Source organism: Chelonia mydas, chromosome 1 (genome assembly GCF_015237465.2).
Source record: "Chelonia mydas isolate rCheMyd1 chromosome 1, rCheMyd1.pri.v2, whole genome shotgun sequence".
NCBI classification, from domain to species: domain Eukaryota; kingdom Metazoa; phylum Chordata; order Testudines; family Cheloniidae; genus Chelonia; species Chelonia mydas.
Window position 1 is genome coordinate 29,373,033 of NC_057849.1, and position 27,379 is coordinate 29,400,411.

General features: G+C 40.4%; 1 protein-coding gene across 5 annotated transcripts; it reads right to left on the reverse strand.

Moving 5' to 3' along the window:
• Nucleotides 1-652: 652 nt before the first annotated feature.
• CCDC82 (coiled-coil domain containing 82) lies at nucleotides 653-18,620 on the reverse strand. Of its 5 annotated transcripts, none has more exons than XM_037889798.2 (8): nucleotides 18,446-18,620; nucleotides 16,434-16,992; nucleotides 15,501-15,723; nucleotides 14,506-14,598; nucleotides 10,935-11,059; nucleotides 10,059-10,229; nucleotides 4,562-4,747; nucleotides 653-2,972 (listed from the first exon to the last, which is right to left on the reverse strand). In XM_037889798.2, the coding sequence occupies exons 2-8, from the start codon at nucleotides 16,983-16,985 to the stop codon at nucleotides 2,907-2,909; spliced, it is 1,416 nt and encodes a 471-aa protein (XP_037745726.1). In that variant the 5' UTR covers nucleotides 16,986-16,992; nucleotides 18,446-18,620; the 3' UTR covers nucleotides 653-2,906. The 5 variants fall into 5 exon arrangements, with proteins under 5 accessions (XP_037745726.1, XP_043385258.1, XP_007059456.1 ...); XM_043529323.1 differs by lacking the exon at nucleotides 18,446-18,620 and adding an exon at nucleotides 18,352-18,423; XM_007059394.4 differs by lacking the exon at nucleotides 18,446-18,620 and adding an exon at nucleotides 17,337-18,324.
• Between the last annotated feature and the right edge of the window lie 8,759 nt (nucleotides 18,621-27,379).

Below are 27,379 nucleotides of genomic sequence, written 5' to 3' on the forward strand. Positions count from 1 at the left end.
TCAACCCCCCACAACTGCTTAAACAGTGTTCTGTTGCGAAGTACGTGCCACTACTCTGTGCACATGTAACAAGTAATGGCTAATGTCACTGCAGCTACTGGTCTGTCCTCACCCGAATGCCTTGCCCTGCTCCTTGTTTTGCTCATATGGGGGAAGACTGAAAGGGCCAAATTCAGAAGTGATGCACAAGAGCTGGAATGTGCAAGTCAGTAAACGGGGATGTGCCTAAGCTAGTGCAATCCACACAAGCCAGTAAAAAGTGTAATTACATTCAGATGTCTCAGTTTTGCCTCCTGATCTGTCTTCTTGCAGCAGGTTCCCCGGTGCAAGTACATTTTCAGCCTTTCCTTGCTGTGATGGATTTCTTGCCAGAATGATAATCAATTTGTTCCTGTACTTCCTCTACAGTGAGGTGAATATTTTTTCTATTGTGGACTAAAGAAACTATTTTTTTAAATTAACCCCTTTTTATATTGGATGGGGAAAATATGAAGTATGTTTAAAAAATAGTACAAAGTAGACATTAAACATAGTATATGGTTTCTAGCCAACACAGGAGTAGGCACATACCTAAAAGAGGAATCTTCACTTACTCTACATTAAATACTGGTTATTAATAATTCTTTCTTGTATGAATGAGAAAAATTGTGAAAAAGGTACAAAGCACATTCATTTTTATTAAAATGCATCCCCTATTTTGTCAGTGTAGTTTAACTGAATAGGTGGCAGGAGATATCTTCCATTACGCAGTACAAAACTACATGTGTTTCAAAGCCGCTTTCCACAGTTGTTGTTCTTAACAATTATGTGCTCAAGGCTTTTATACATGAACAGTGTAAACTTAAGCATGGTAAATGTTAGAGAGATACAGAAAACCTCTTGACTGCTAACAAAATATGGGGTGGAAAAATCAGTGTCATCGCCCACTTTTGCAAAGGAGGTTAAACATACAGACGTCTTGTAGCAGAACTGTATTCATCTGCAAAGATGAAGCCTATTAGAAATGTCAACAAAAAAAAGTTTGCACAGAAGGAAAAGTAGTATGTAACAAAGTGGTACTGTGTAATAATTTCACCCTCAAGTGTTAACTATGAAAACCTAGGGCACAATCATAACTGGTGCATGGTGTACATTTGACAAGGTTGTGTGTAACATGGTACACAGCTTGTTCTTCTTCTGGTGCACTGTACAAGAGGCCTGGTCTTCCTAAAAAGTGATGTGATCAGGGCCAAGTCTAGTAGGATTTTCCTCAAGAGCCTGATCCAAAATCTACTGAAGAATATAGGTGTCTGTCCCTTGACTCTGACAGGCTTTGCATCAGGCCCCAAACCACAATGAAAAAAAGTGGGGAGGGAAGCAAGTCATCACTGCAGAAAGCATAGTTAACTCATACATTTGCCAAACACCTTATGGGATCATATATAAGTGCTAGCATGGGAAAGCAGGGCAATTGGGTATCTACCAGAGGTATTCTGGAGGGTGACTACTGTAGCGACATATTTGGCATACGTATTTTATTCTGACAATATGCAGTTAGTGGCATGAAGACACACTGGGACCTATGTAATTGAAATGTATCAATGCTGGGATACTGCCTGTGAGTAGATCACGTACTTAAATATGGATTAATTTTACAGTGTTGAGTTACAAAAAATAATTTTAACCTCAGACCATCATTGCAACATGCTCAGCCATAAAACCACCATTCCCAGGGAGACAAGCATGTATGACTACAGCAGTATTATAATACCGAATATATAGCACTGTTAGAGTGTAGGTTCTCTTCATAGGTATGATCAGACTACACCCCAAGAACAACATTCACTTTAGTATCTGTTCCTGCATAGGGTATAAACAAATGGCTCAACAACAAAAAATGTCCTTTACTTTCCCAGGAGGTAAGAACAGTTTGAAGTAATTATCCTCTTCCACAACTCAATCAAAAAAGAGTAGCATTTACCTTTCCTCTAGTCACTAGTCTCTTTGCACTGCCACTGCCTGCTTTCTTTTATGTGCAGCAAGTGGGCCAAGGGGTTAATGTGCACCACATCACCTAACTCTTCTTATATCTCTGAAGAGCCAGAAGAGAGAAAGTTGGGTTAGGGTTTTACATGTCCCAGAGAGGTACTACACCCCACCACACACGCTAGTAGACATAATACAAACAAGGTTTTGCACACCTTCCCACCTGTCAGCCAGGCGATTACTGTTATTAGTTAGTTTTACAGGAATTATCCACCTATCTTTCTGTACATGGCAGTAGCTATTGTGCCGTCTATACTACATATAGCCACTTTCATATCAGCCGCTATGGCTAGATGCAAATTGCAGTATTCTAGGTCTCCAGAAATGGGAAGTGAAGGTGGTTTTGACACTGGATTAACAATGAATGTGTCTAGTTATGTTTCATCCTCACTATAACCATGTTAACTGGTTACTGCTCATATTTCAAGTTTACAGGGATGTGATGGGACACAATTTATACTTTCTATTAAAGTATTCCTACCCCAAAAAGGGTTAATTGGGGCTTACCATCTCTCAAGTACTCTGCCATGGAGCTGGGCATCAATACACAGAAGTATTATTTCATGAATACACAGGGATTTGGATGCTAGTCTTTTTAACCACAAAGGAAAGTTCAAGTGACCTATGCATAACAGAAGGTTGTTTACTTCATAAAACATCTTTAAATCACTATTTTTACATTTAAAATTAAGGGGTATAAAAGAATATGCTGTTTTTTCTTTTCATATATTTGGCAATTTACAGGCACAGCTACAGACTTAAATACAATGCAGCGTAAGAAAACATCCTGAAAAGCATTTGGAGATTTTTTTGTGGACAGGTGGATATTGTAGCTAATTACAGATTTTTATAAAGCTTCTTTCAGAGAGATGCATGACCACTCAGTCCATTTTCTCTTCTTGGAAGTAATCTGCATCATTCATATATTCTTCCAGATGATCATATCTCTGCATATAAAATAAAAACTATGTCAATTCATCAAATACAGCAACTGAATGAAGTAAATACATTGCTTGTTGTGCCAAGCTTAATGCATAAACAAAAGCAGCAGCACTGATTCAGAAGCAGAGAGAACCAAAGCCTATTTGGTAAGCCTGGCTGTACTCAGGTAATTTGTCCTATAGTGTTTCATGAAGCTTTAAGAAATCGAAATAATTAAGAAAAACTGATCCTGATACAGAAACACTGGAGGCTTACCCATGAAATACATCTCACCATCTAGGTGTACTTGCACCACCTACTCAAATTTTTTTTTTTTTTTTTTCTCCTTTTTACACTTTTAACTAAGACCCCAGTATTGTAACATGTAGCACATGGACCGACTACTGCAGCAGTACATACATATTAATATATTTTTATTCTTGTATTTATTATTTTGTTATTAATAATGTTACATTATGCATTTTGTTAGGACATTAATATGGGCTCATTTTGCCAAAAATATTCATGCTTTAAAAACTCATTTTAAAAAGGGCCCTATTTCTATTGGAAGTTGTCCATTTACAGACAAGCAAAAATGGGTCCATTCCAAGAGAGAGGTGGCCTGAAAGTCACATTTTTAAATGGAGGAGAATAAATGGCCAAAAGAAGAATTTGCTTGGAAGTTTGAATCTGAAATCCAGCAGATGAAAGTCTATCAGACTAGTATATAAGCTGGAAGTATTTTAAATGGCCCAAGCAAATCCCTCCTTTGTCTCCGATTTACACTCCCCCCTCCTCCCCCTTTAGTTTAAGGATTTCCCTCCTTTTGGTCAAGTTACTGGGCCTTTCCCCAATAGTCAAACTCACATATTGTCACTGGAATTTGGCCTGTAGAACTTAACATTCTCAGTTACACTTGTGTAACGCTGTTTCCTTCATATCACGCTTTGAATTACACCTGTGCAAACTCAGAATCTAACTATAATTGGAACCAAATAAATTATTTTGCTGGTGCTGTGGAATAGAATCCAGCTCCCTCATCTTACCTGTCCAGCAGTGCTAAAAAGAGTAAAAAAAAAAATCAGTAAGGTACTCGCTTACTTTTGTGACTAAAATAAGACCGATTATTTGCAGGGAACAGCTTTGTTCTGTAAGTAGGTACTATTTTTGAGTCACTTTTCAGAGCAGCACTGCACTTTATGGGAAGTTATTACAAGTCTTGCATGGCTGATGTCTACTTTTTACCATCTTGAATGAACTACAGTCAGGAGAGTGATCACTTTAGATAAGCTATTACCAGCAGGAGAGTGGGGTGGGAGGAGATATTGTTTCATGGTCTCTGTATATAATGCCTTCTGCAGTTTCCACAGTATGCATCCAATGAAGTGAGCTGTAGCTCACAAAAGCTTATGCACAAATAAATTGGTTAGTCTCTAAGGTGCCACAAGTACTCCTTTTCTTTTTGCAAATACAGACTAACACGGCTGTTACTCTGAAACCTGGCACTACTTCTTACAACTTATTGCTTAGTTAAAGCACGAACATTTTATTTAGCATTGCTGTCACCACCCCCTTTGATACAAAGGAATTAACTCAATGACAGATTCCATCATACCTCCTGAATCCAGCCACTCTCTTCCAATTGACTGAAAAGCCTGTCGACTGTGTCTTTGACTGGCTCATCCTGAATGCCCTCCACCTCTGTAACCGAGCAGCAGCGCTGATACAACTTGTATTTAAAATGTTTCAGATTATGATAAACCCTTGTACGATTTGCACACACGCTGCCAACCTTCAAAACCTATATAAAAGTGAACAAACTTGGTTATCTAAGATAAATTAACGTGAAGCAATGATCATCTCGACAATACAATGCATGGCTAAATCAGTTTAGTATTTTGAAATAATGAACTAAACAGCCTTTGATACTATATGATTGACTATTTTATAAGCAATGTAGCCCCCACATTCTTTGCACCCCAACCCTACAGGGGCAATGACTGGTGATTCAGTGCAACTGCAGTTCCATCTGCCCCTGTTCCTCAAGAACCACCATTCACAGCTGTGCAGGAAAAGTGAAATGCTGCCAGTGAATCCACCTAAGCAACTCTGTTACAAAATCCCCTGCAATGCTTACACTGATGTTTGGAGGAAAACTGATTAAATCCTTTCTGGTTTATACTTACTACCTGCTGGAGTCATAAGATGCAGCCATTTCAACATTCATATTAAATTGTATGAAATAAAGTCTGGATTTATTAAGAATAAAAGCTCAAAAGACTAAAAATCAAAAGCTATATCAGAGAGTCACACTAAGAATGCACAACCATTTTGGACATTCAGGAAATGAAAAAAATCGTCAGAGATGCACCAAATCCGTACATGCATGTTACCTTCTTCCTCTTGCTAAAGCCCATAGAACAGTTTGACAAAATACTGGTTTTAAACGTAACCACAAATTGTGCAGTGCATGTATGGAGACTAAGTTAGCAGCACTGTGGGAACCTGAACCCTTGTATTCCACACTCATCACTATTTTATATCTGGGAAGCCTCTGTGATGCACAGATATAGGTGTTGCATTTGATGGCTTCAACCTTTATGCCTCAAAGAATGCTGTAAAAATCACTGGAAACCTGGGTAATCCATCTTCACTTGCTGTACCATCCCAGAATGCCCAACAATCAAGAGCTGGATTATGGATATTTAGGGGCAGTTGAGACTGTGTATTGAATGTCCCCGTATTCTCTATACACCTTGCTGAATTCAGCATATTATTTTTGTATTAACTAATTCAAAATCCTTTAATTTTTTTCATTTTACCTTGAAGTTTTCCCAATATGGTACAATTTTAATATTACAGTCTACACCAGGGATCAGCAACCTTTCAGAAGTGGTGTGCCAACTCTTCATTTATTCACTCTAATTTAAGGTTTTGTGTGCCAGTAATACATTTTCACGTTTTTAGAAGGTCTCTTTCTAGAAGTCGATAATATATAACTAAACTATTGTTGTACGTAAAGTAAATAAGGTTTTTAAAATGTTTCAGAAGCTTCATTTAAAAATTAAATTAAAATGCAGATCTTATCAGTGTAGTGTGATCCTTGCCCTTGCTTTTCCTTGCTGAGTTTTCCAATGTCTGGCATGTCTCTGGATACTTTAAGATGCACACAGGCTTCTGAGTGATTAGTTGTTAACCGGCTCTGAGAGGGACATATGACAGATTTCATGTGTGAAAATACCTCTTCACACAGGTATGTGGATACAAATGCTGAAAGCATTGCAAACGCAATTTTCTTCAAACAGTTAAATTTCACTAGCAGGGACATCCAGCAGATCAGAATAGAGGCCCCATGATCTCTCTCGGTAGCTTCAAGTGAACTCTGCAGAGCTCCAAACTTTGATGCCCACAATTCTGAGCTTTTTAACTGAATGAGCTACATTTTGAAATCTTCAACACCCATCCACTGAAATACAGACAAATCCCAGTAGCTTTTGTTGAACTTTTCAGGTTTAATTAGAAAAGAAAGCATTGGACCAAATCGCTGGAAATCTTGAAATCTGTCAGAAAATTCTGATTCCAGTTCTTGCATGTACATTCTAATCTCAACGTCAAATGCAATGCGCTGTTCCACGTGGCGTGATAGTGATGTAAGCAGCAAATCAGGACTTAAAAATATCCCAGTACAGTGGTGCTGGAACAATTTTTAAGGTGGGGGTCCTGAGCTGTGCCCCCTCTTGCCCCTGTCTGCACCCCTCACTACCCCAGGCTGGGGCCAGCGGGCCACAGCTGGGGTCGGCTGCAGATTCCCGGGCCGGTGGCCAGGACCCCAGGGCAGCAGCAGAGCCCCCCGGACCGGTGGCCAGGACCCAGCGCCAGCAATGGGCTAAGTGGGGCCGGTGGCCGGTACCCCAGGCCGGCAGCAGAGCCCCCGGGACCGGCGGCCGGGACCCTGGCAGTGTGAGTGCCACTGAAAATCAGCTTGCGTGCCGCTTTTGGCATGCGTGCCATAGGTTGCCTACCCCTGGTCTACACTTTATATCTGAAAACATTTCACTTTTTTTAAGCAAGAAAGATTTTGTTAAAGTTACCAAAAGCTTCTTTAGAACTCAGCCTTGGAAAAAGTCTATATATTGCATTCATTCTAATGTTAATTTCAGATATCTCACTGACTTTTTCCTAATGCTTAATTTGTCTGTGTTAGGTGGCTCTACTAGCCAAACTTGTTATGCCTGCTGATGTGGAATGCACAGAGTGACTTGACCACAAAAGAGAAGAATGAGAAAAAGGCACACCACAACTGTTATGTTTACTCTTAATATAAACAATGTTACTACCACGTTGGCAAGCAGAAGACATGGTCCAGATAATAGGGCACATGGCAGCAAAGCAAAGGACTGACATCTATAATGCTGAACTACATGCGACATCTTGGCCTAACCAAGGAGAGGATAGGAAAGAAAAAGGCTATGCACAAAAACAGTCACTGGAAACCTAAGTAAAATAGCAACCACACCCAGTAGGTATGAAGAGAAAAAAATCCAGAGATCAGAGGGAAAAAACCCCCCTGTACTTGTTACAACTAAAAGGAGGTGTACTGAGGTGCAGAAGAAAGGGCCGAAGTGAAGTTTTCATCCTCTCTCTGGTGCTTTTCTATAGTTTTTAAAAAAGCCCAAATTACATAATACCATTCATTCTGATCCACTGAGGCTGCACTGACTTTTCCTTCACTCAGTTATTTTCCTGAAGTGCCAGTTTAGCATTACACTGTCCTCTTGCAGTTGAGTTAAGTGCCACGAAAGCAAAGACGGGACATTTGGGTCAACAGGCTGCAGATAAACCTCCAGCACTGTACTAGTGAGCAGCACCCAATACTGGCTGGATTATGGATCACCACAGGAATAAGGAGGTAGTGTGGGCAGCTTCCAAGGAGTCACTGCTGTTTACAGTAGCAAAATGGGGCAAATCTAGGGTAACGTAACATTCCCTGGTTTGTTTCGTGGCTTCTGAACTAGACTGTACTTCATCCTCAGTCCCCCAAAAGATGCGTTTTTGCAGGTCAGGGTACACTATGATGGTTACGTGTTAAAAAAAGAAAAGAAAAACTAAGCTCCAGTTTGATATTGAATAGTCCAACCCAAACTGAAAAGATGAACTGTAATGAAAGTAACTCTATAAATTCAGTATGACATTGTATCTCTGTTCCAAGTTTTAAAATGGCCTGTGCTCTTAAGTGGGATAACAGACCATCCAAGAGGTGCCCCAACAAAGAAGATTCTGTTTGGTAACACATGCAAGACCTGGGAAGTGTGGAAACTTCAAAAGATTATTCTACTGAGATGTGCCATATGCTGTGAGTCCAGGGATTAGTCCAAGTTTTGTCTCCGTATCTTTGTGAGCTAGGGATTGTATTCTAGCTATATGGGGGAGGGTTACCGAGCTTCATCCAGGAACTAAAGTCAGTAGTAGGTGATTATTAAAGATCCCATGATAGGTAAACAACTCCAGAGAAGAACAAACGAATTGCATATATTGACTAAGACTTGGCTCAACAGGCCCAGGAGACAGAGTTTGGATACAAAGGGTCAGCCTGAACTGGCTGAGTATCCCTCAAACTGACATGTAATTGTAACCAAGGGGGGAAAACCCTGCTGAATGGGTTTGAAGCACTGGAAACTTACTAGGGTTTCCATGTGGAAGATGGGTAACACCCTGTAAGCTTATTATGCATATAGACAGTTTATTTTTTTGGGTATGATAACTCTGTAATGCTTTTGTCCTAAAAATACGCATACTGTGTCTGTGATAGCTGGCTGGTCATTGAGAGCGTGAACTGCAGGTGCTGGATTCAGCTCAGATGTGCTGGGACAATCACAGTGAACTGCAGGAGGACTGAAAGCCTAAATCCCTGGTTTTGAGGCCCAGAACTAAAGGGGTATCACCCACTGAGGAGTGATGGCTGGAGTCCCAAGACATAAAGAGGCACCCTTGAGCAGATGACAAAGGGGGAAGAAGTGCAGTTAACCCTGGAACCATTTCACTTTTTACTGACGTTTTTCTGATCTTAAACAAGGAGTGGAGATTACATCCTTGTCCTGGATAATTCATTACCTCCTTGAGTTTAGGTGGGGGTTTTGATATCTGCCCTTGGAGACCCAAGTGCTTCCCTAAGGCAGCAATACAAGATTTACGATTGGATCGTAACACACACTACACTGACTGTCCTCACAGGTCATTAGGATTTACTGCTGTCCTGTGACAGATAAAGCAAAAGAGGAAAACTAGATTTAGGGATATGCTCCCATCACCCTGGTATAGAATAGCCCAAATCTGTTAATTGCCAGGCACACTACAAGGCTCATCTATTTTCCCAGGTTTTCAGTGAGCTGCAAGTTATGGTCTAACTGGTTATTTGATTTAAATTTTGTGGATTGGAGTAAGTCTGGATAGGTTAACTAGATGAACGGGATTAATTTCTTTATTTTTAAATATCTATGCAAGTGTCTAGAGCTTTAGGATAAGTGATTTCAAATATGAATTTTAGATGAAAAGTATCAAGTTTTGGAATTTACAAATGATGCTAAAATAGTGTTGAAAATTTGTTCAAGAAACTGTGAAAGCTATGGATTAATAAAATTCAAGAAGTTCCCTATAAAATCAGATTCAGGTAATCTAAGAGAAATTACTAACTATGCTTATAAAAGAAATATTGATTTTCTGTAGAACAGTATTTTTGGAGTAGACTTCATAGCAGAAGGTATAGATAAACCTGAGATCATGCATGAAATTTAATATTAATTTTCCATTTTATGGTGGAAATGTATAGTATTTTCACCAGGCACTGGTTAATCAATAATTACTTGCTTCCCTCTACCCAAGGTTCTTCCAAGGTTGTAGCTCCAGTAATGTGAAGACTGATGGTGAATAAAGATTCAGACATCTGAATTCAGGGCAACTTAAAAAAAAAAAAAACAACAAAAAAACAAAAAACCAACCCCGTGCATACCACCCTGGGCGATTAGTTATGATGATGGGATCATCTCAGTGTTTCACCATCTGAAACGTACAAAGCACCAACCAAGAACACAGAAGAACTTAAAAAAAAAAATTACCTGTTTGTCATGCAACATAAAGTCATCTGTTTCCAAAGTTCTATAGTTGTACAGCTTTCCGGACAACACCACGGCAAATTTACAGTACCGATGCAGTTCACAAGCTTGACAGGATCTATTTATTGGAGTCTTCATTACTATGCGGACGTCAGGGTAACAATCCACTCGCTCCTACAAAGATATATTACATAAAACTCTTCAACAGGATATCCCCTAAACCAAGGCCAAAACTCTTGACTACGTGAGTTGCTGAGTACTCTCATCTCCAGTTGTCTTTGTGGCACTAATCAACCCCATTTCATATTTCCATTTATTTCATTTTATTTGATCCTATTTCAATTATTCTCCTCATTCACATGCATGAGACTGAATTATTTCACACTGATTTCATATTCCAAGTTGTATGAACTATATTTTGAATTTCTTGGAAGATATAATGTTTTTGTACTGGTGTGTTTCTTTAAAAGAAATCTACAAAAATTTATTGTGACAGTACAACCAACTGTCAAAGGATGCTCTTTGAAGTGCATGTGTGGGGCATCTACCAAAGTCAGTGGGACAAGTGTTAATACATCTTTCAGGGCAGAATCTAGCTAGAAATACAGGGAAGTAGCCATGATGTATTTACACACTACCCCTCAACATTCAGATGTGTATTATCATGTAGTTTGTGCAACTAGCTACTGGACACACGTGCGAGAATCACAACAGTTTAAAGTGTACAGAAATGCCTGAATACTAAGGGGAAGATCATGCCCCAAAATATGGAAAGACAAATAGTTATTAGGATTTGTATTTTCAGTTAGGAGTAGAGTGTATGAACATTTTTTTTTTTGACACCTGGAGCCACTTTATTGACCAAGACAGAAGCTATACCTTATATCGTTCTTTCCAGCGACTTCTAGAGATTAAGTTTTCAAGACGAGGTTGAATAAAGCGATCATCCAAATAATGGAGTGAGGTTAGAATTTCTTGTGCATATCTTTTTTGCCTTGTTCCATCTGTTCAAAGAAAGAGTCACTATAATACAATATATGATGTTCAGTGAATGTATGTGTTTCTTCCAGCCACGAAATCTTCATTCAGGGAGATGAGTCTACACACTGAAAAGCATCCATATAATTATTTACTGATTGAAGAACAGTAACCTCAATGATTATTAGGGATATTTACAATAAAATCTGTTGTCCATGAAAGCTACACAAATCATTTAAATTAACTTTGGTATATGCATAAAGACACCTGTCCACAGCAGGTGCTGCACAATAATAAAAAGTAGAATAGAAATAAAAACTCAAAATATGAATAACTGCCCAATCAAAGATCACAATCTGAGAACAGTTAATCTCAAAATATAACCACTCACACTTATCAAAAGTCTGAAAAAGCAGATGCTCCTGTCCTTTTCCCTACAACGTTTGTAATGTAATTGCTTAATGAACTATATTTATACAGACCCTTTAAGTTAATTGCTAGACAAAAAGCTATGTGAAGAGGGAGTTAGGGTTTGGAGTACATGATAGTAACATTACAGTATTGTAATTAAACCCAAAACATTTATTACAAACTAAGGAAATCAAAATATTACATAAAGAAGTTCAAATACATTAAGCATATAAACAATCTCAACTTTCCATTCTTAGCAATATCATACTAAAATGCACTAATCATTATTCTATCTGTGGTCACAGATTAAATTACAATGGATTTTTAAAACACATAGGTTTCCCCCCCCACCCAATTCTCTTGCTCAATGATAACATCACAGAACAAATTAAAGTTGGATACCACTGGTCTATATAATCATATCTTTACTGATTGTTATACCTAATTATCTTAATTACAACTAATTTCCTCAAACATAGCATATGTGCAAAATTTCAGTAATTTTTAACTATGTGGAAAGTTTGAAGAAATAGTGCCTGTTAGTTCAGGACAAAGTGTGACACTGTGCTAAAATGGGTCATTTAAAAATATTTTTAACTCTAATTAATATATTTACTTGTAAGTCCTCTTTGGAAGATGTTGCACGTGACAAATAGAGTAATTCAAAGATTCATAGATTCCAAAGCCAAAAAGCACCACTGTGATCATCCAGTTTGACCTCCTGTATAGCACAGGCCACAGACCTTCCCCAAAGTAATTCCTTGAGCATATCTTTTACAAAAACATCCCATTTTGATTTAAAAGTGGCCAGTGATGTAAACTGTTCCAATGGTTAATTACTCTCAGTTAAAAATTTGCATCTTAATTCCAGTCTTCATTTGATCATGTTATACCTTTCTCTACTAAATTGAAGAGCCAATTATTAAATGTGTTCCTCAGGCAGATTGTAGTCAAGTTACCCTTAACTTTTTCTTTGTTAAACTAAAGAGACTTACTACCCTGAGTCTACATCGCTGTAAGGCATGATTTCTAAGCCTTTCATCATTCTTGTGGCTCTTCTTTGAACCCTATTAAATTTATCAACTTCCTTCTTGATATGTGAATACCACAACTGGACACAATATTCCAGCAGCAGTTGCACCAGTGCCAAATATAGAAATAAAATAAATTCTCTGCTCCTAACTCAAGAGTCTCCTGTTTATGCATCCAAGGATTGCATTAGCGCTTTTGGTCACAGCATTGCACCGGGAGCTCCCATTCAGCTGGTTATCCACCACAACCCCCAAGTCTTTTTCAGAATAATTACTTTCTAGGATAGACTCCTCCATCCTACATTCTTTGTTCCTAGACATATAAATTCACATTTAGCCATATTAAAGTCCATATTGTTTGCTTGCACCTAGCTTACCGAGCAATCCAGATTGCTCTGTATCAGTGATCTGTCCTCTGTTATTTACCACTCCTCCAGTTTTGTGTCAACCGCAAACTGGATCAGGGATTTCGTGTTTTCTTCCAGATCATTGATACAAATCTTAAATAGCACAAGGCCAAGAACCAACCTCTACGGGACCCTACAGTACATGTACTCGATGATGATTCCCTATTTATAATTACATTTTGAAGCAGTTTTTAATCCATTTAATGTGTGCCATGTTAATTTTATATTGTTCTAGCTTTGTAATCAAAATGTCATGCGGTCAAGTATCAAGTCAAAACACCTTACAGAAGTATATTACAAACAGTATTACTTTGACCAACCAAACTTGTAATCTTATCCAAAAAAGATGTCAAGTTAGTTTGGCACGAACTATTTCCCATAAATCGATGTTGAGTGGCATTAATCATATTTAATATAATTCTTTATTAATCAAGCATCAATCAGCTGCATCAAAGGACAAATCCCTGATACAGAGAGGAACTCATCCAGATTTTAAAATACTTTCCAAACCTTAAAGAATTAAGCACTACAGCACTCTTTTTAGGGTTTGTCCACACAGTGACTCTGTACAGCGCATTAGCCTGTTGCACACTTTCACACCCTGGCTCCACTGTGATGCACAAAACTCCACCAAATCCTACTGGAACCTAAACTCAATCGGTGTCTAAGTTTTCCCTAGGTGCCCATATTTCCCCCTCTGAGCATGTGCACTGCTACCTCCCTCTAAGCTTCTAGACACCTATCTCCCAGCGTAAGCGCAAAGGCAATTCACAAATGGGGAAAGACAGATATTGGTTAACTTAAGTCTTGTGTGGGACCCTAAAAGTTAGGCACTGTAAACCTGAGCATCATGGCACCTCTGGGCAGATCTACACTTCAATGCAGCTGTGCCGCTGTAATGCTTTAATGAAGACACTTTAAGCCAATGGGAGAGCTCTCCTGTCGGTTTAGTTCACCCACCTCCGTGCAAGGTGGTAGCTATGCTGGCAGGAGAAGCTCACCTGCTGACATAGCACTGTCTACACCTGCGCTTAGGTCAGTACAACTACGTTGCTTGGGGACATGGATTATTCATGCCCCGAGTGACGTAGTTATACACAAGTAATTCTGTAGTGTAGACCAGGGCTAAGTCCCTTCGTGGATCCCACCCAGAGGCTTTGTCTACACTGACAACTGAACAAAACTTTTTGTCATTCAGAGGTTAAAAAAAAAAAAAACCCACACCCCCGAAAGACAAAAGTTTTGTGTACAAAAAGTGCTGGTGTGAACAGCGCTTTGTCAGCAGGAGCACTCTCCCACCAACAAACAGCGGCCACACTGCATGCCTTTTAGCAGCACGACTAGGTCGCTAAAAGGTGCGTAGTGTAGACAAAGTCTAAATCTCTACACAGCCAAACCCTTAGATTATTCTCCGCACTTCACAGATGGAGTAAACTGAAGCAGAGAAAGGTTAAGCGATTTGCCTAAAGGCACACAAGCACGTCAGTGGCAGAACTGGGAACAGAACCCAGGAATTCTAATGCCCAGATCCACACCAACTACCAAACATGACTTCCTTATGCATAAATACCATAATGTTTTACCCCACAGGCATTACATTTTCTGCCATGTAATGCTACTTACCATACAATGAGTTCAAAAAAGTGTCATCAATTGTGTTGATGAGGAAAGCTTTTACAACTCTTTGGAAGTGGACATAATGGTCACAGCGAGACACTGGAAAAAATGCAACCAGATAAAGCAATTAACAATGTAAAAAAGCCTCACAAGGAACAAATTTGTATACAGACCATACAAGTTTCATGCAAAATTTGATAAAGAGCTACCTAATCTCAACTACTATAAATACATTTTTTAGAAGTAATTTTTCAATTATTCAATTTTTCAAAATTTCAGTTCAATATAACTTCCAAAGTCTTGTTTCTGTATAAGATCTTTCATTTCAACAGTGCCTTTCATCCCAAACAATATCAAAGAACTTTACCATACAAGCCTCTATATATATACATACACACATACACACACCCCCCCTATATACACATATCCTTCCACTAGCTGATTACACCTTGGAGACAGCGGTGTAACACAAATTCTCTTGAACAGCACATGGCAATAACACAGAATAGTTAATGACAGAAAGCAAAGGATACTGTATCCAAGAGAAACTCCAGGAGGAACTTCATGTAGCTACCCAAGAATAGCAATTACCTACAGCAGAATTCAGCCAGAACATTAGGGTTAACATGGCTGGTTCTGAAGAATGCAGCAAGAGTTTTAGTAACCACAAGCAAGAAGTTTCGTGTCTGAATGGGAATTTGATACCTAACGTCAGGGGCTGACTAATTTACCTCACATCTAACTAAAAATACATGTACAGCACCTTACCAACCGCTAACCCCCACCATAAAACAGTAAGATAAAGGAATAAAATGATTGTGTATGGAAGCTACAATGCCTCTACAATAAGCTATAGCATTTTTGAATTTTAATTTTCTACTTTCAAGCTATCACGCACTTTCATACTATTTCGAGCTAATATAGACAAGTTCTAATAAACACCAAATCATGGGTTTACAAGCAAAGTATTCATATCAACTTGTTGCTTATTTTAAGCTTACAGCGTGGAATGTAGTATTCCAGTAATTGGAATTTTGATGTAGCCAGTTCTTTCCCTTGTGGTTGGTTTTCATCCTCAGCATGTTCTGCACATTCTTCCTCATCCTCAACTATAAAGTCTTTCATACTATCATCGTCATCATCAATGTCACTGCTTTCTGTTGGTGTGAGGGGTAAATGATAGGATGATTCTTCTATTATTTCCACATCATCATCATCAGAATCCTAAGTAAATTAAAAACATCTTAAAACAAACTATCATTTCAATACTTCCCCTATGAAATTTTCAACATTTGCATTGCTTAGTAAAATATGCAATTTTGTGTATACCCCCTCCCCCCACACAAACACACGTTTTGACCTTTGATTATTGCATGTTCAATTAACAAGAAGGGAGATTTTAACTGTCCAAACAAAAGAAAATTTACTTTCATATGTAATTCATATAGATGTCTAGTCCTGTGTCTGTCTGTAGCAATTTTTTTAGCTCTAGAAGTCTAAGCTACCTCATTTAGGTAGCATGTTCCTCCATTGAGGAGGTTTGGCAGCCCCCTCCAATGTCTCTGTCAAGTCCTTTTAAAGAAAAGGAATTTTAAAAGAATAGAAAAAGTTATGGGGAGAAAAAAAAAAAGGGAACATATCCTTAACTATTTGGAGAAGATGGACAGATGAGTTCTAATGCTATACAGTCTTCTGGCTGACTATGAGAACAAACAAAAGGAGCTCTTCAGCCCTTGGCAATAAAAGAAAAAGAAACCAAAACTAAAGGCATCAGAGACAGTACTACTGCATAGTTGTAACATGAGTCCCTTGAAAGTGTAGGGGATGAAGCTCTTGCAACTTTTGGGGAGCTCCCAACCTATCCTGAGAGTAAAATTCTGTGAGGTGATATGTATGAAAAAACAAAGTATTTAATTTCAGAGGTAAAAACATACCCCACAATATTTACTATTACTGGATGCCTGGGTTGATCTTTGTCTTGCGAGTTCTTTCAGTTTCATTAGCCGCTTCTGCTTCCCATTAGTCAAGTCTTCTTCTGTGGTAGCGGTTTTATGATGTTCCTGTTCTTGAGAACACTCATCTTCATCCATTATGCAATAACGTTTAGCAAATACTTTTCTAACAGGGATGTCACTGTCATCACTCCTGTCACTGTCATACATCACAGATGTGCTCGACCTCTTACGCTTTCCTGGAGTGATGCATTCATCCTCCACATCCTCTACGACTGTGTCATCATGGCTTTTCTCCTCATGATCTGAAAGACTATACCCCTTAACTACAGTTTCTTGTTTTTCAGCCACTTCATCTTCTGATGTAGATGAGAGTCGTTCGTCTTCTGAAGCAGATGTGAGTTCTTCATCACTATCAAGCAATATGGTCTCTCTTTTAGTCCGCCTCCAATCAACCCGAGATTTGGATGCTGGTTCTTCTATTCTTGTGTTCCTCCTTGTTTCATATCTTCTGATAACTGGTTTTGTTTCCATTGAAAAGCTACCGCAATAATAAAAAACAAACTATATTTACCAAAAAAACCAGAGTAGCTATGACGCCAAGATATTCAAAACAGTATGAGGGTATGCATTATTAACCTAATAAACCTATGATTAATGGTATATTGCTTGGAGAAGCTCTCAGACAAAAGGGCTGAGAGTGCACATCAATAAATTCATGGTAAGACATACCTTACAAAAATGTTATTGTTATCAAAAATTATACACCTCCCCCCCCCGCCCCGGCCAAACACCCCACACGCCAGGCATTAGAAACAGAAAATAAAAGTGAGAAAAAATCCCATAATCTGAAAGTTTTAATTTAAATTTTACATTTAAACGTACAATTAGGTGTTTAATCAACCTTAACTCTGTCCCTTAGTGATGTTCACAGGAAGGGCGTGTGTAGAAAGAATGGAACAGTAAAATACTACAAGAGAAAGGTATCCATCCATAACAAAAAGTCTCATCTCCTTGGTAACCAAAACACTAGAATGCTTTACTCTTATGTTGCATCTGATGAAGTGAGCTGTAGCTCACGAAAGCTCATGCTTAAATAAATTGGTTAGTCTCTAAGGTGCCACAAGGCCTCCTTTTCTTTTTGCAGATACAGACTAACAGGGCTGCTTCTCTGAAACCTTACTCTCACAGGGCGGCTGTCCAAACTCTGGCTTCTGTAGGACCAGTCTTTCAGACAACCTTATGGTGATATCCCTGCATTATACCCAGCACAGTCACTTTTTGACTGGGGGTTTCGTTAGTTTATTTCAAATTCTCAACTCTCCAGCTCCTCAGACCCCGGCCTGGGGGTGAAACAGGGCAAGGGCCATTCAGTCCTGAAGAACCCAGGCCACGGCAGAAGGCAGCGGAGCAGAGGAGCCCTGTGATGCGGGGACTGCAAGGAACTGCACGGTCCCTGGGGTGAGCGCTTTTGCAACAGGGGGCCTGACCGGCTGAGGCGCTGAGCCCACCCCTCGGCCGATACACCGCGGGAAGCACCGTCGCCCCTCCGCCTGTACCGCCCCGCGGCTACTCCCCGCGCTCAGGCCGCCGGACCCGCCCCAGCCGCCTCTCCCCGTCCCAGGGCCGTCACGAGGGGACGAGTGCAGCTCGGACGCCAAGAACGGGCGGCCGCGCCTTCCGTGACACCCTCCCAGACCCCCGGCGACGAGAGCAAGGCGGGAAGGCGGCGGCGGGGCCCGCCCCGGCCTGCGGCCTCCAATACCGCGCCCCGGCCGGCGCGGCGGGGAGTTGCCGCCGGCTAGATGTGCTGGGAGGGGCGGCGCATCGCCCCGGCCCACGGCCCCGCTAACAGCCCAGCCGGCCCCAGGGCGCGCACAGCGCTGGCGGGCAGTTTAACCGTCAGCGCTCCCCGCGGGGCAGTGCCCCCCGGGGGGGGGGAGGGGTTCCTCCCTCGCGGCAGCCGAGCCAGGACATCCCCCCCGGTTACGCACATTTAAAGGCTCCGGCCGCGCGCCCCCCAGGAGTCCCCGCGCCGGCTGCCGTTGCTCCCCCAACGCACCACCCAGACACTCCCGCCTTCAAGTTCAGCGGCCTCGCAGGCTTTGATTGGCGCGTCCCGCCTGTCACTCACTCCCGCTCTGTGTTGACGGAAGTGCCGGGAGGCGGTTCGCATGGGGTCACGTGACCTGGCATGTTGCCTGCCTGTGCCAGCTGCTTGGGGCGGAGATTGAGGTTTAGGATGATGTCACTTCCGGGGTGGGAACTGTTCCCCTCTGAGGCAGAAAGGTCCCGAGGTGTTGGGTTGGGTGGAAGAGGCTCTTGGGGGGGGCTCCTGGCCTGGCTGTGACCGGCACTGGGCGGGCAGGGCAAGGCGGAGAGAGCGCCTGGGAGCAAGACTAGACCTTGCACCCCCTTGGCTTCAGCTGGGGGACAGGCTGCTGGCACAGGCAGGCAGCATGCCGGGTCACGTGACCCCATTCCAACCGCCTCCCAGCACGTCCCCGTGGGGGCAGGGGATCAGCATGGCTTTGACTGGCCCAGGCAGTGGAAAAAGACCCTGGGTGCGTGCAGGTCTGGCCTGGAAGAGGCATGGTGACCTAAAGGAGACAGTGGGCAGGGGGCTGCAGTGCCCTGAGTTGGCCCTCTATGCACATCAGCCCGTGTACCATGATGAGAATCGCAGGCAGAATATGCCTCACTTGATGGAAGGGTAAAGTAGTGGGCGTGCTTCTGCCTGCATCAGAGACCACTGGAGGCCAGGGTCCTGACCTGGCTACATGTCGTACTGGGGGCTGTGCCTAAATCTGTCCTCCTGAGGTTCTTTCCCTGGCTGTACCACAAACTTCCTCTGTGGACTTTGACAAGTCATTTTGAAAATGTAGGCATGATTCTCCATCGCCCTGCACTGTGTATCATCATTTATACCAGTGCTAAGTGGGTGTAAATGCTACTGTTGCTTTTTGGGAGTGTTTTACATCCACTTTACACCACACAGGAAAGGCAATGCAGCCCTGTGTCTCAGTTACCCATGCCAAAAAGAATACAGGAACTTTTTTCAATCGATAGAGGATTTTATTTTCGTTTTAAAGAGTAGTTTGGGCCATGTTGTAGGCTGTTGACAAGTATTCTCTATTGCAGAGGTGGGCAAACTACGGCCTGCAGGCCACATCTGGCCCGCGGGACCGTCCTGCCCAGCCACTGAGCTCCTGGCCCAGGAGGCTAGCTCCGAGCCCCTCCCCTGCTGTCCCTTTTTCCCTGCCGTGTGGGCAGCGGGGCTGTGAGCTCCTGCTGCTCTGAGCAATATGGTAAGGAGGGGGTGGCGGGGGGTTGGATAAGGGGTAGGGAGTCCCAGGAGGCAGTCAGGGGACAGGGAGCAGGGGGCGGTTGGATGGGGTGGAGGTTCTTGGGGGGGGGGGGGAAGGGTCAGGGGATGGGGAACAGGGGGGGTTGGATAGGAGGTGAGGTCCTGGGGGGCAGTTAGGGGCGGGGGTGTGGATAGGGGTTGGGGCAGTTGGAATAGGGAGCAGGGGGGTTGGATAGGGCAAGGGATTCCCGGGGGGGGGCCTGTCAGGGGGCGGGGATGTGGATAAGGGTTGGGGGGGCAGTCAGGGGACAGGGAGCCGGGGGGTTGGATAGGGTTGGGATGGTTTGGGGCGGGGGGTCCTGGGAGGGGGCGGTCAGGGGACATGTCTTAGAAGTTTGTTCTAATCGTTATCATTCTCAGCTATGGGACCTGATGTTCAGAAGTGCTGAGCATCCACAGTGCTCATTGATGTCAATGCTCAGTACCCTGAAAAAGTCACTTCTGTAGTGCTTAATTCTGTTCCTATTTAGCTTATGGCAAAAAATCCTCATTGACTTCTATTAGGAACAGGATTGGTCACAAACTACTAGGAATGGAACTATTAATAACAACTTTCTTTAGTTTTACAATACATTAACTTAAATTGGTGTATGCATTTCTAAGTAGATTTAATCACATGAAGAGTTTGAAGGGGGAGTAACAAGCTGTGTTTGAGTTACAGGTCATTAAAAAAACCACTGTCCTGATTTGAGATGGTGTTTTTTCTGTTGTTTTTGTCTCCATCTAGCTTAAATATAATTTCAGTTTTCTTCAACCTTTGTACAAACAAAACAAAACCAAACCAAAATATTCTCCTTTGCCTTCAGAGCAAACTTGACAATTCTAGTTTTCCAGCCCATATAATTTTGGGTTGGAAATCAAGTCTTTACAGAGGAAGCTAGTTGCAACTTTGGAGTAGCTACAGCTGCTCCGTAATATTGCACATCTGGTGGTGATATCCATGTGATAAATTGTATTTTTCATGCACTTTTGACCACTTAAGCTGCACTCTGCTAAGTATTCTATCCTCCTTGGGACTTACTCAAAACAGTTGTAACCTCCCACAAAAATGTTTCTTTTGGGATAATCTCCATAAGTCATGGCTTTGCCGCTTGTAAGTAATTTGGCTATTCTGAATAGCCATACTCTACATTTAATGCTATTCCTACTCCAAAAGTCAATAAGGCAGGGCAGCATTTAGATATACACTATATATAAATAGTCTATGTACACACATAAGTAGAAGAATATTTTTGCACCAAGATTAGCATTTTATAGTATGGAAACCATCAAGTAGTTTGTTGGGTAGGAATTGAGACTTCATGACCTTTGCAAAGCATTCTTTAGCTGGAACGAATATTACAGTTGCACTGATCTAAGGTGAGTTGATAAATATTGAATCTTGTTCTCAATTTTATTTTCAGATGTAATTGTTATGTAGACATCTGTGATAAATAAAGGTGGGGATACCTCCCTTTGATGGACACCCAGCCAGAGAGTTAGCTGTAAAATCCCTCTTGGTAGCTGTTCTTTACTTGCTTTATCTGTAAAGGGTTAAAAAGTCCCCAGGTTAAAAAAAAAAAAAAAAGTGGGCACCTGACCAAAAGAGCCAATGGAAAGGAAGAACTTTTTAAAATTGGGAAAGAAAATTTCCCTTTGTCTGTTGTTCTCTGGGCTGGAGGGACAGAGCAACCATGCTATAAGCAGCTTAAGCCAGGTCTGATCATAAATCATCAGATCATGCCTAGAACTACTTATCTGAACTCTAAATGTGTAAGTTAATCAGAATGTTTAGCTAGATGCAATTAGGGTTATTTCTTTTATTTCTTATTGGCTTGTGGACTCCTCTGTGCTAACCTCACATGCTTTTGTTTGCTTGTAACCTTTAAGCTGTGTTAGGGGGCTTATTCCTTCACCCACTTACTTCCCTGGTCCTTCTCGCATGAACAGAGAGCAACAATACCCGAAGTCCAAAGGTGCAAACAATTCCATGTTTACTGGGGTGAAATTCCAGCAAGCATGATTCCAGTTTCCTTCCTTAGTGTCCCCCTTCCCAGCTCTGACACCACAGAGCCTTACCTGTGTCCCTGTTCCCATTTCTGCCCTTAGCAAAACATGATTCCAATTCCCCCCCCCATTCCCTGTTCCCATTTCCCCCACCCACACACTTCCTGATTGACTGCAGACTATATAGTAAAACTTGAGTGCTGCTTAGCTATACCTTAACCAATCATTTTCCTGAAATTTAACTAACCAATCCTAACATATTGTAACATGATTATGTAACCAATTATATTCCACCACCTTAATTAGTTTACACCCAGCAAAATTAATTATACAGCAGACAGAAACAATCACAGAACCAGACAGAGACCATGCAAATAAACAATAGCAAAGTGGTAACTGTAATGACAAAACAATACAGAAGTGAGGATTTCACATCCCAGCTATTGATAAGTGAGTTCTTGCCAGACAGGATGCTATCAAACTAAGTTTCCTTTTACATTTTCTAAGCACTTCCCTTTCTCTGGAGGCGATAGGCATTATTAGGACAGGATTGTATTCCTAACAGCCCAATAGCATCTTATTTCAATGTGATTAGTTTGGAATGTGAGGATGTGACCATTCGCTTCCCAGCTTATGGCTGCCTCTGCTGCTTAGCCAAAGGCCTTAGCCTAAGAACAGGGCCTCAGACTGCCAGTGTAAGGTCCTTCTCTTACTATGACAGACAGTGATTTTGATTCTTTTTTTTATCCCTCTATAACTAGCTAAGTGATAAGAATACACCCAAATTCTTAGAGTATAGGCCTTTATAGACAGGCCTGAATATCTGTATCCTAAAAAGTTGAACCCCCAAGAAAGCTATTTTGGGTGCTTGATTTTTGGAATTGCTCTTTTAAAATCTAGCAAAAGCCTAAATTCCAGATGTATATTCTTTTTGTTTTTAATAAAATTTACCTTTTTTAAGAACAGGATTGGATTTTTGGTGTCCTAAGAGGTTTGTTCATGTTGTTTGATTAGCTTGTAGGCACAGCTAATTTTCTTTGTTTCCTTTCTCAGCTCTTCCCCAGAGGGGAGGTGAAAGGGCTTGAGGGTACCCCACAGGGAGGAATTCCCAAGTGCTCCTTCCTGGGTTCAAAGCGGGTTTTGTTGCATTTGGGTGGTGGCAGCGTTTACCAAGCCAAGGTCAGAGAAAAGCTGTAACCTTGGGAGTTTAATACAAGTCTGGAGTGGACAGTATTAATTTTTAAAATCCTTGTGGGCCCCACTTCTGCACTCGGAGTGACAGAGTTGGGATTCAGTCTTGACAACATCAATTCGACATCCTTTTTTCCTGGATACGTATATTCTTTTGAGAAAGCTATAACAGTTCAAATCAAAAGTTATCCAATGTGGTAGATAATGTGTCTGTCTTTACTACCTGGAAGTTGCAGTTTATTCTGGTTGAGGTTCAACATTTATTTTAAAAAAATGTTACTCAACCCAGAATTGTTTTTCCTCTGCTTGGTCTGCAGTAGCACAACAGATACTGGTCCTACAGAACAGCCTATTCCTATTGGCATTCCTATTGCAGCAAGGTCTTATTCACATGCAGACCTTTCAGTATATTATTGGAAAAATAGGTGATAATAAAAATCAAAATGGTAGGAAATAATATGAACTGAATGGCCAAACCTTGTCCATCTTATTTGCACAGTAATGCCATTGGTCATTGTAGGAAGCATATGAAATCAAAGGGTGGAAAGGAGTTTCTTTAGGTGGTTGGCTGCATTCCTGTTTGAAAAGATTATTTTAATGCTGCTGGGATTTTATTGTATAATCAATGGTGTGTGAGGGTGCCTAGAGTCCTTCTTGGGTAGGCATTTTTCATTATTTTAAGTCTAATTACATTATAAAATACTTGTTTAGATAAACAGTTTAGAAATCAGGGTACATTTCATTTAAATCAAATTAGTGATTTAAATCATGATTTAAATCACTAGTCAGGAAGATTTAGTTGGGGATAGGTCCTGCTTTGAGCAGGGGGTTGGACTAGATGACCTCCTGAGGTCCCTTCCAACCCTGATATTCTATGATTCTAAGACTTGATTTAATCATGGATTTCTACATAAAAGTGCATTCTTTTGGTTGTTATAACCTTAATACATATTCTTCACAACTCAGAGATAGATGTAGGTTTCATTTTTAGAAGGTACACGCAATACATTTCTAAGTGTTTTATTTTGAAAACTTTTCGGATTAGTTTTACAGCTATATCAGAAAATGAATGATTGTTTGGTTATTTCGTTTACCAAAGGTAATTGAAGCAGATATTTTTGAAGTCATTGGGAGGTGAACTATCTCCACTTCAACAGGTTTTAACCATTAATATTTGGAGGATTTGCTTGCCAAGCTGTATTAGGAGGAGAACATCACCAGACAGACATTTAAACTGTTTTATTTAACTAAAACAACAATGTTATGTATTCTGGATTTTTTTCTTCAACAACAAACATATAATATTTTAACAAACAAGCATATGAATTTTTGAATTTAGTTAAACATTCAAGTTTTTTAAAATCAGGTTTGTTTTTGTTAAAATTGTTTTTAACTAAAATAGTTAAATGAAATATAGTCGATTTAATTTTTTTTTATTTAATGTCAGCCAGGTCAACATGAGAAACTTAAAATGTTGGCTTCTGCAGCTAACTCAGTCATCTTCACCTTCATTTTACTGTTTGCTCATAATCTCGAAGAGAAAAACAAGCTTTCCTGCTTTTTCAGGTCTCAAACGATTTCTCAATTTGGAATGAATTAGTCCAAAGGAAGAATATATTCTTTCCACACCAGCGGAAGAAGCTACTGCTGTTAAAAGTGAAATTATCACTTCAACAGTCTCTGAATCCAAGTGCTTAAGTGACTTCCACCAATTCGCTGGTGTGACTTTCTTTAAAATACCATCAGCAAGCATATATTTTTTGAATGGTTCTTATTCCCAAACTGGGTCTCTTTTACGGCCTGCTGCCGTTATAGGTTTTCCCTTCTAGTGAGAGAATGGTATGGTAGATCTCAAATCAATGAAGGCTACACTCAGAAAGACCTCAAGGCTTCTGGAATATGCTGCTCAAACAGTTTCACTTTTGTTTTTACTGCCTGTCCGTCCCTTCTCACATTTATCTCCAGACTTCTTCTCCTTGTCCAGATCTATTCCACCCCTAACAATCTTCTATTCATTGAACTTTTTGAAACTTTGCACTTTTAGAGAGGGGTAAGGGATTGACTCTGTGTACACAAATTTGCAGAGGAACAATAGGGCTGAGGTCTGTTATTTCTCACCTCTATATATTTATTTATTTAAAAAACATTTTTACTGTTAACAAGCATGTTATCTCTGGAGACACAAATCCACAGTTTGAGAACTGCAAAAGTAAGCATCTCTGATGGTATCTTCTAGACTGAGCACTGGGTCCCATTGGGTAGATAGAAAGATTAACCTAAATAATCTATACAGAAGCCCGTGGAACGCCATAAAATTGGGTCCCTAATCCATGAACTATTGGAACCATTTACAAAACTTTTCTTAAACGTTACATGACTATATTGTCTTATGCTATAGAATTAGAAAGCATAATCCCTATTCCATGATGAGATATCTTTGAGCTATAATGTATCTTAATTAAAACTATCTTTAGATAAAATGATTTTTCAGAAAAAAATCTATCAAAAAAATCCAATTGAAATTTTAAAAATCTGATTTTTTTAATTATTTTTTTAAATCATTGATTTTTATCCACCCTGGTAGAAATTTACCCAAGGTTTACTATTTTTTTCTCCAAAGAGTGAGACATCTCATTTCAGGAGTACTATTCTATGTGTACTCCTCCCTATGCTGCTTGCTCGATGTTATTGGAAACAAAAACCAAAAACACAAATAGAAAAAGACAGCTGCTAACATCCCCATCTAGTGGCAAGAAATATGAAACAAAGCAAAATGTTTTGTACACTTTTAGTAATGAAGGAATTAAATTAAACAGAGTATATGACTAGCTAAGAAAAAAAATCTTCAGACAGTGATTTTATTCTTTAAAAATGTTTATACTTTTCTGCAATGCAACGAATTTGTCATAGCTTCATTAATACACAGAACAACATCAGCTCTTCACAGAAAATGAAATACACTGCAATACAACAGCTCTGTACAAAGCCTGTTTTGAGGCTTTAAATGGGATTTATGAGGTTCCTAATCCTTATTCTTGCTTTCTGCCCAGTAGCGAATTTCACAAAGAGCAACTCTTAAACTAAGTGGCTTTATGGAGTTAATATTTAGCCTCTCTAAAGGCTCTGTCCTCGTGGGATTCTGGAATCCTATTCCATGGACAAGAGTTCTCTTTGTGTACTTTTGAGATAAATCATTCCTACTAGAAAAGTTGTCTGTCATGCCTAGGGGAATTCTTGTTCATGCAACTTTTTGGTCATGATTGCTGTTAACTCCCCATTTCTGTGGGGGAGTTAAAATCTTTTATCTTCAAGGCCTAAATGTACAGGGCTTGATTAGAGCAGAGAACCAACTCTGCTATGGGTAAGATTGAGCACCACTTTGTTTAAAGAACAGTTTATCGGCTTTGATTTTGCTGAAGTTACACACACAAAACTGCAGTAATACAATGGTGAATCAGGCTTAGAGGGTTTGAATTGTACTCTGCCACATTTTTTAAAAAAAGAAGAGCAGAGTGTTTCCTTTCCTGGTAAGATTTGACATTTAACATCAATCATATACCTCCATATCAGCAAGGCATCCGTTTCCAGCAATGGAATGGTTCTATTTGGAATGGTGTCAAGCTTTGGGCAGTATAGGTCAGACCGTGCTAATTTTGATATGCTGAGTTTTGAACCAGATGAACCCAAAACCTAATCCATGAACATCCCCAAAGACCCCCTCCCCCCCCCCACACACAGAACCTCACTCATTTTAGTGTTTCACTTGCATTTTGACATTCGTTAGAAGGCTTACATCAAACTTTTGTCTGGGTCAGATTTTCTCCAGGTCTTGTACTCAGGTTTAATTGACAGGCAACATTTTTTCAGCCAAGTCTACACTACAAACTTTTGCTGGCATAGCTAGGTCAGTCAGGGGTAGAATATGATTTGTGACCAGCATAGCTGTGCTGGCAAGAAGCACTTATGTAGGTGCAGTTATACAGGCAAGACTGTGCTTTTGGCTTTTAACTCTGATGGGGGGAGGGGCATGCCATGGTGGAATAAGCTCTACTGGTAAGAGTGCTTTGGTATAAGCTGTGTCCCCGCTAGGAGTGCTTTGCCACTATGCTGGTATAGCTATGCCAGCAAAACCTTCCAGGTTTAGACCTGACCTTCACATTTTAATAGTCTTTGGCCTGGTTTGGAAACAGCTGTTAAGCATGAAATGCTTTTTGTTTTGCTTCATTTAAAAAAAATACATTTCAATGAAAAGATTTTATGAATGGTAAGGAAATAATATAGTATAATAAATATGTAGCAATATCCATTCATTTTCTTATCCTGTTTTATTCTTTGTTATACTCTTATGCATGGGATATGCAAGGACAATGTGTCTATTTATAGT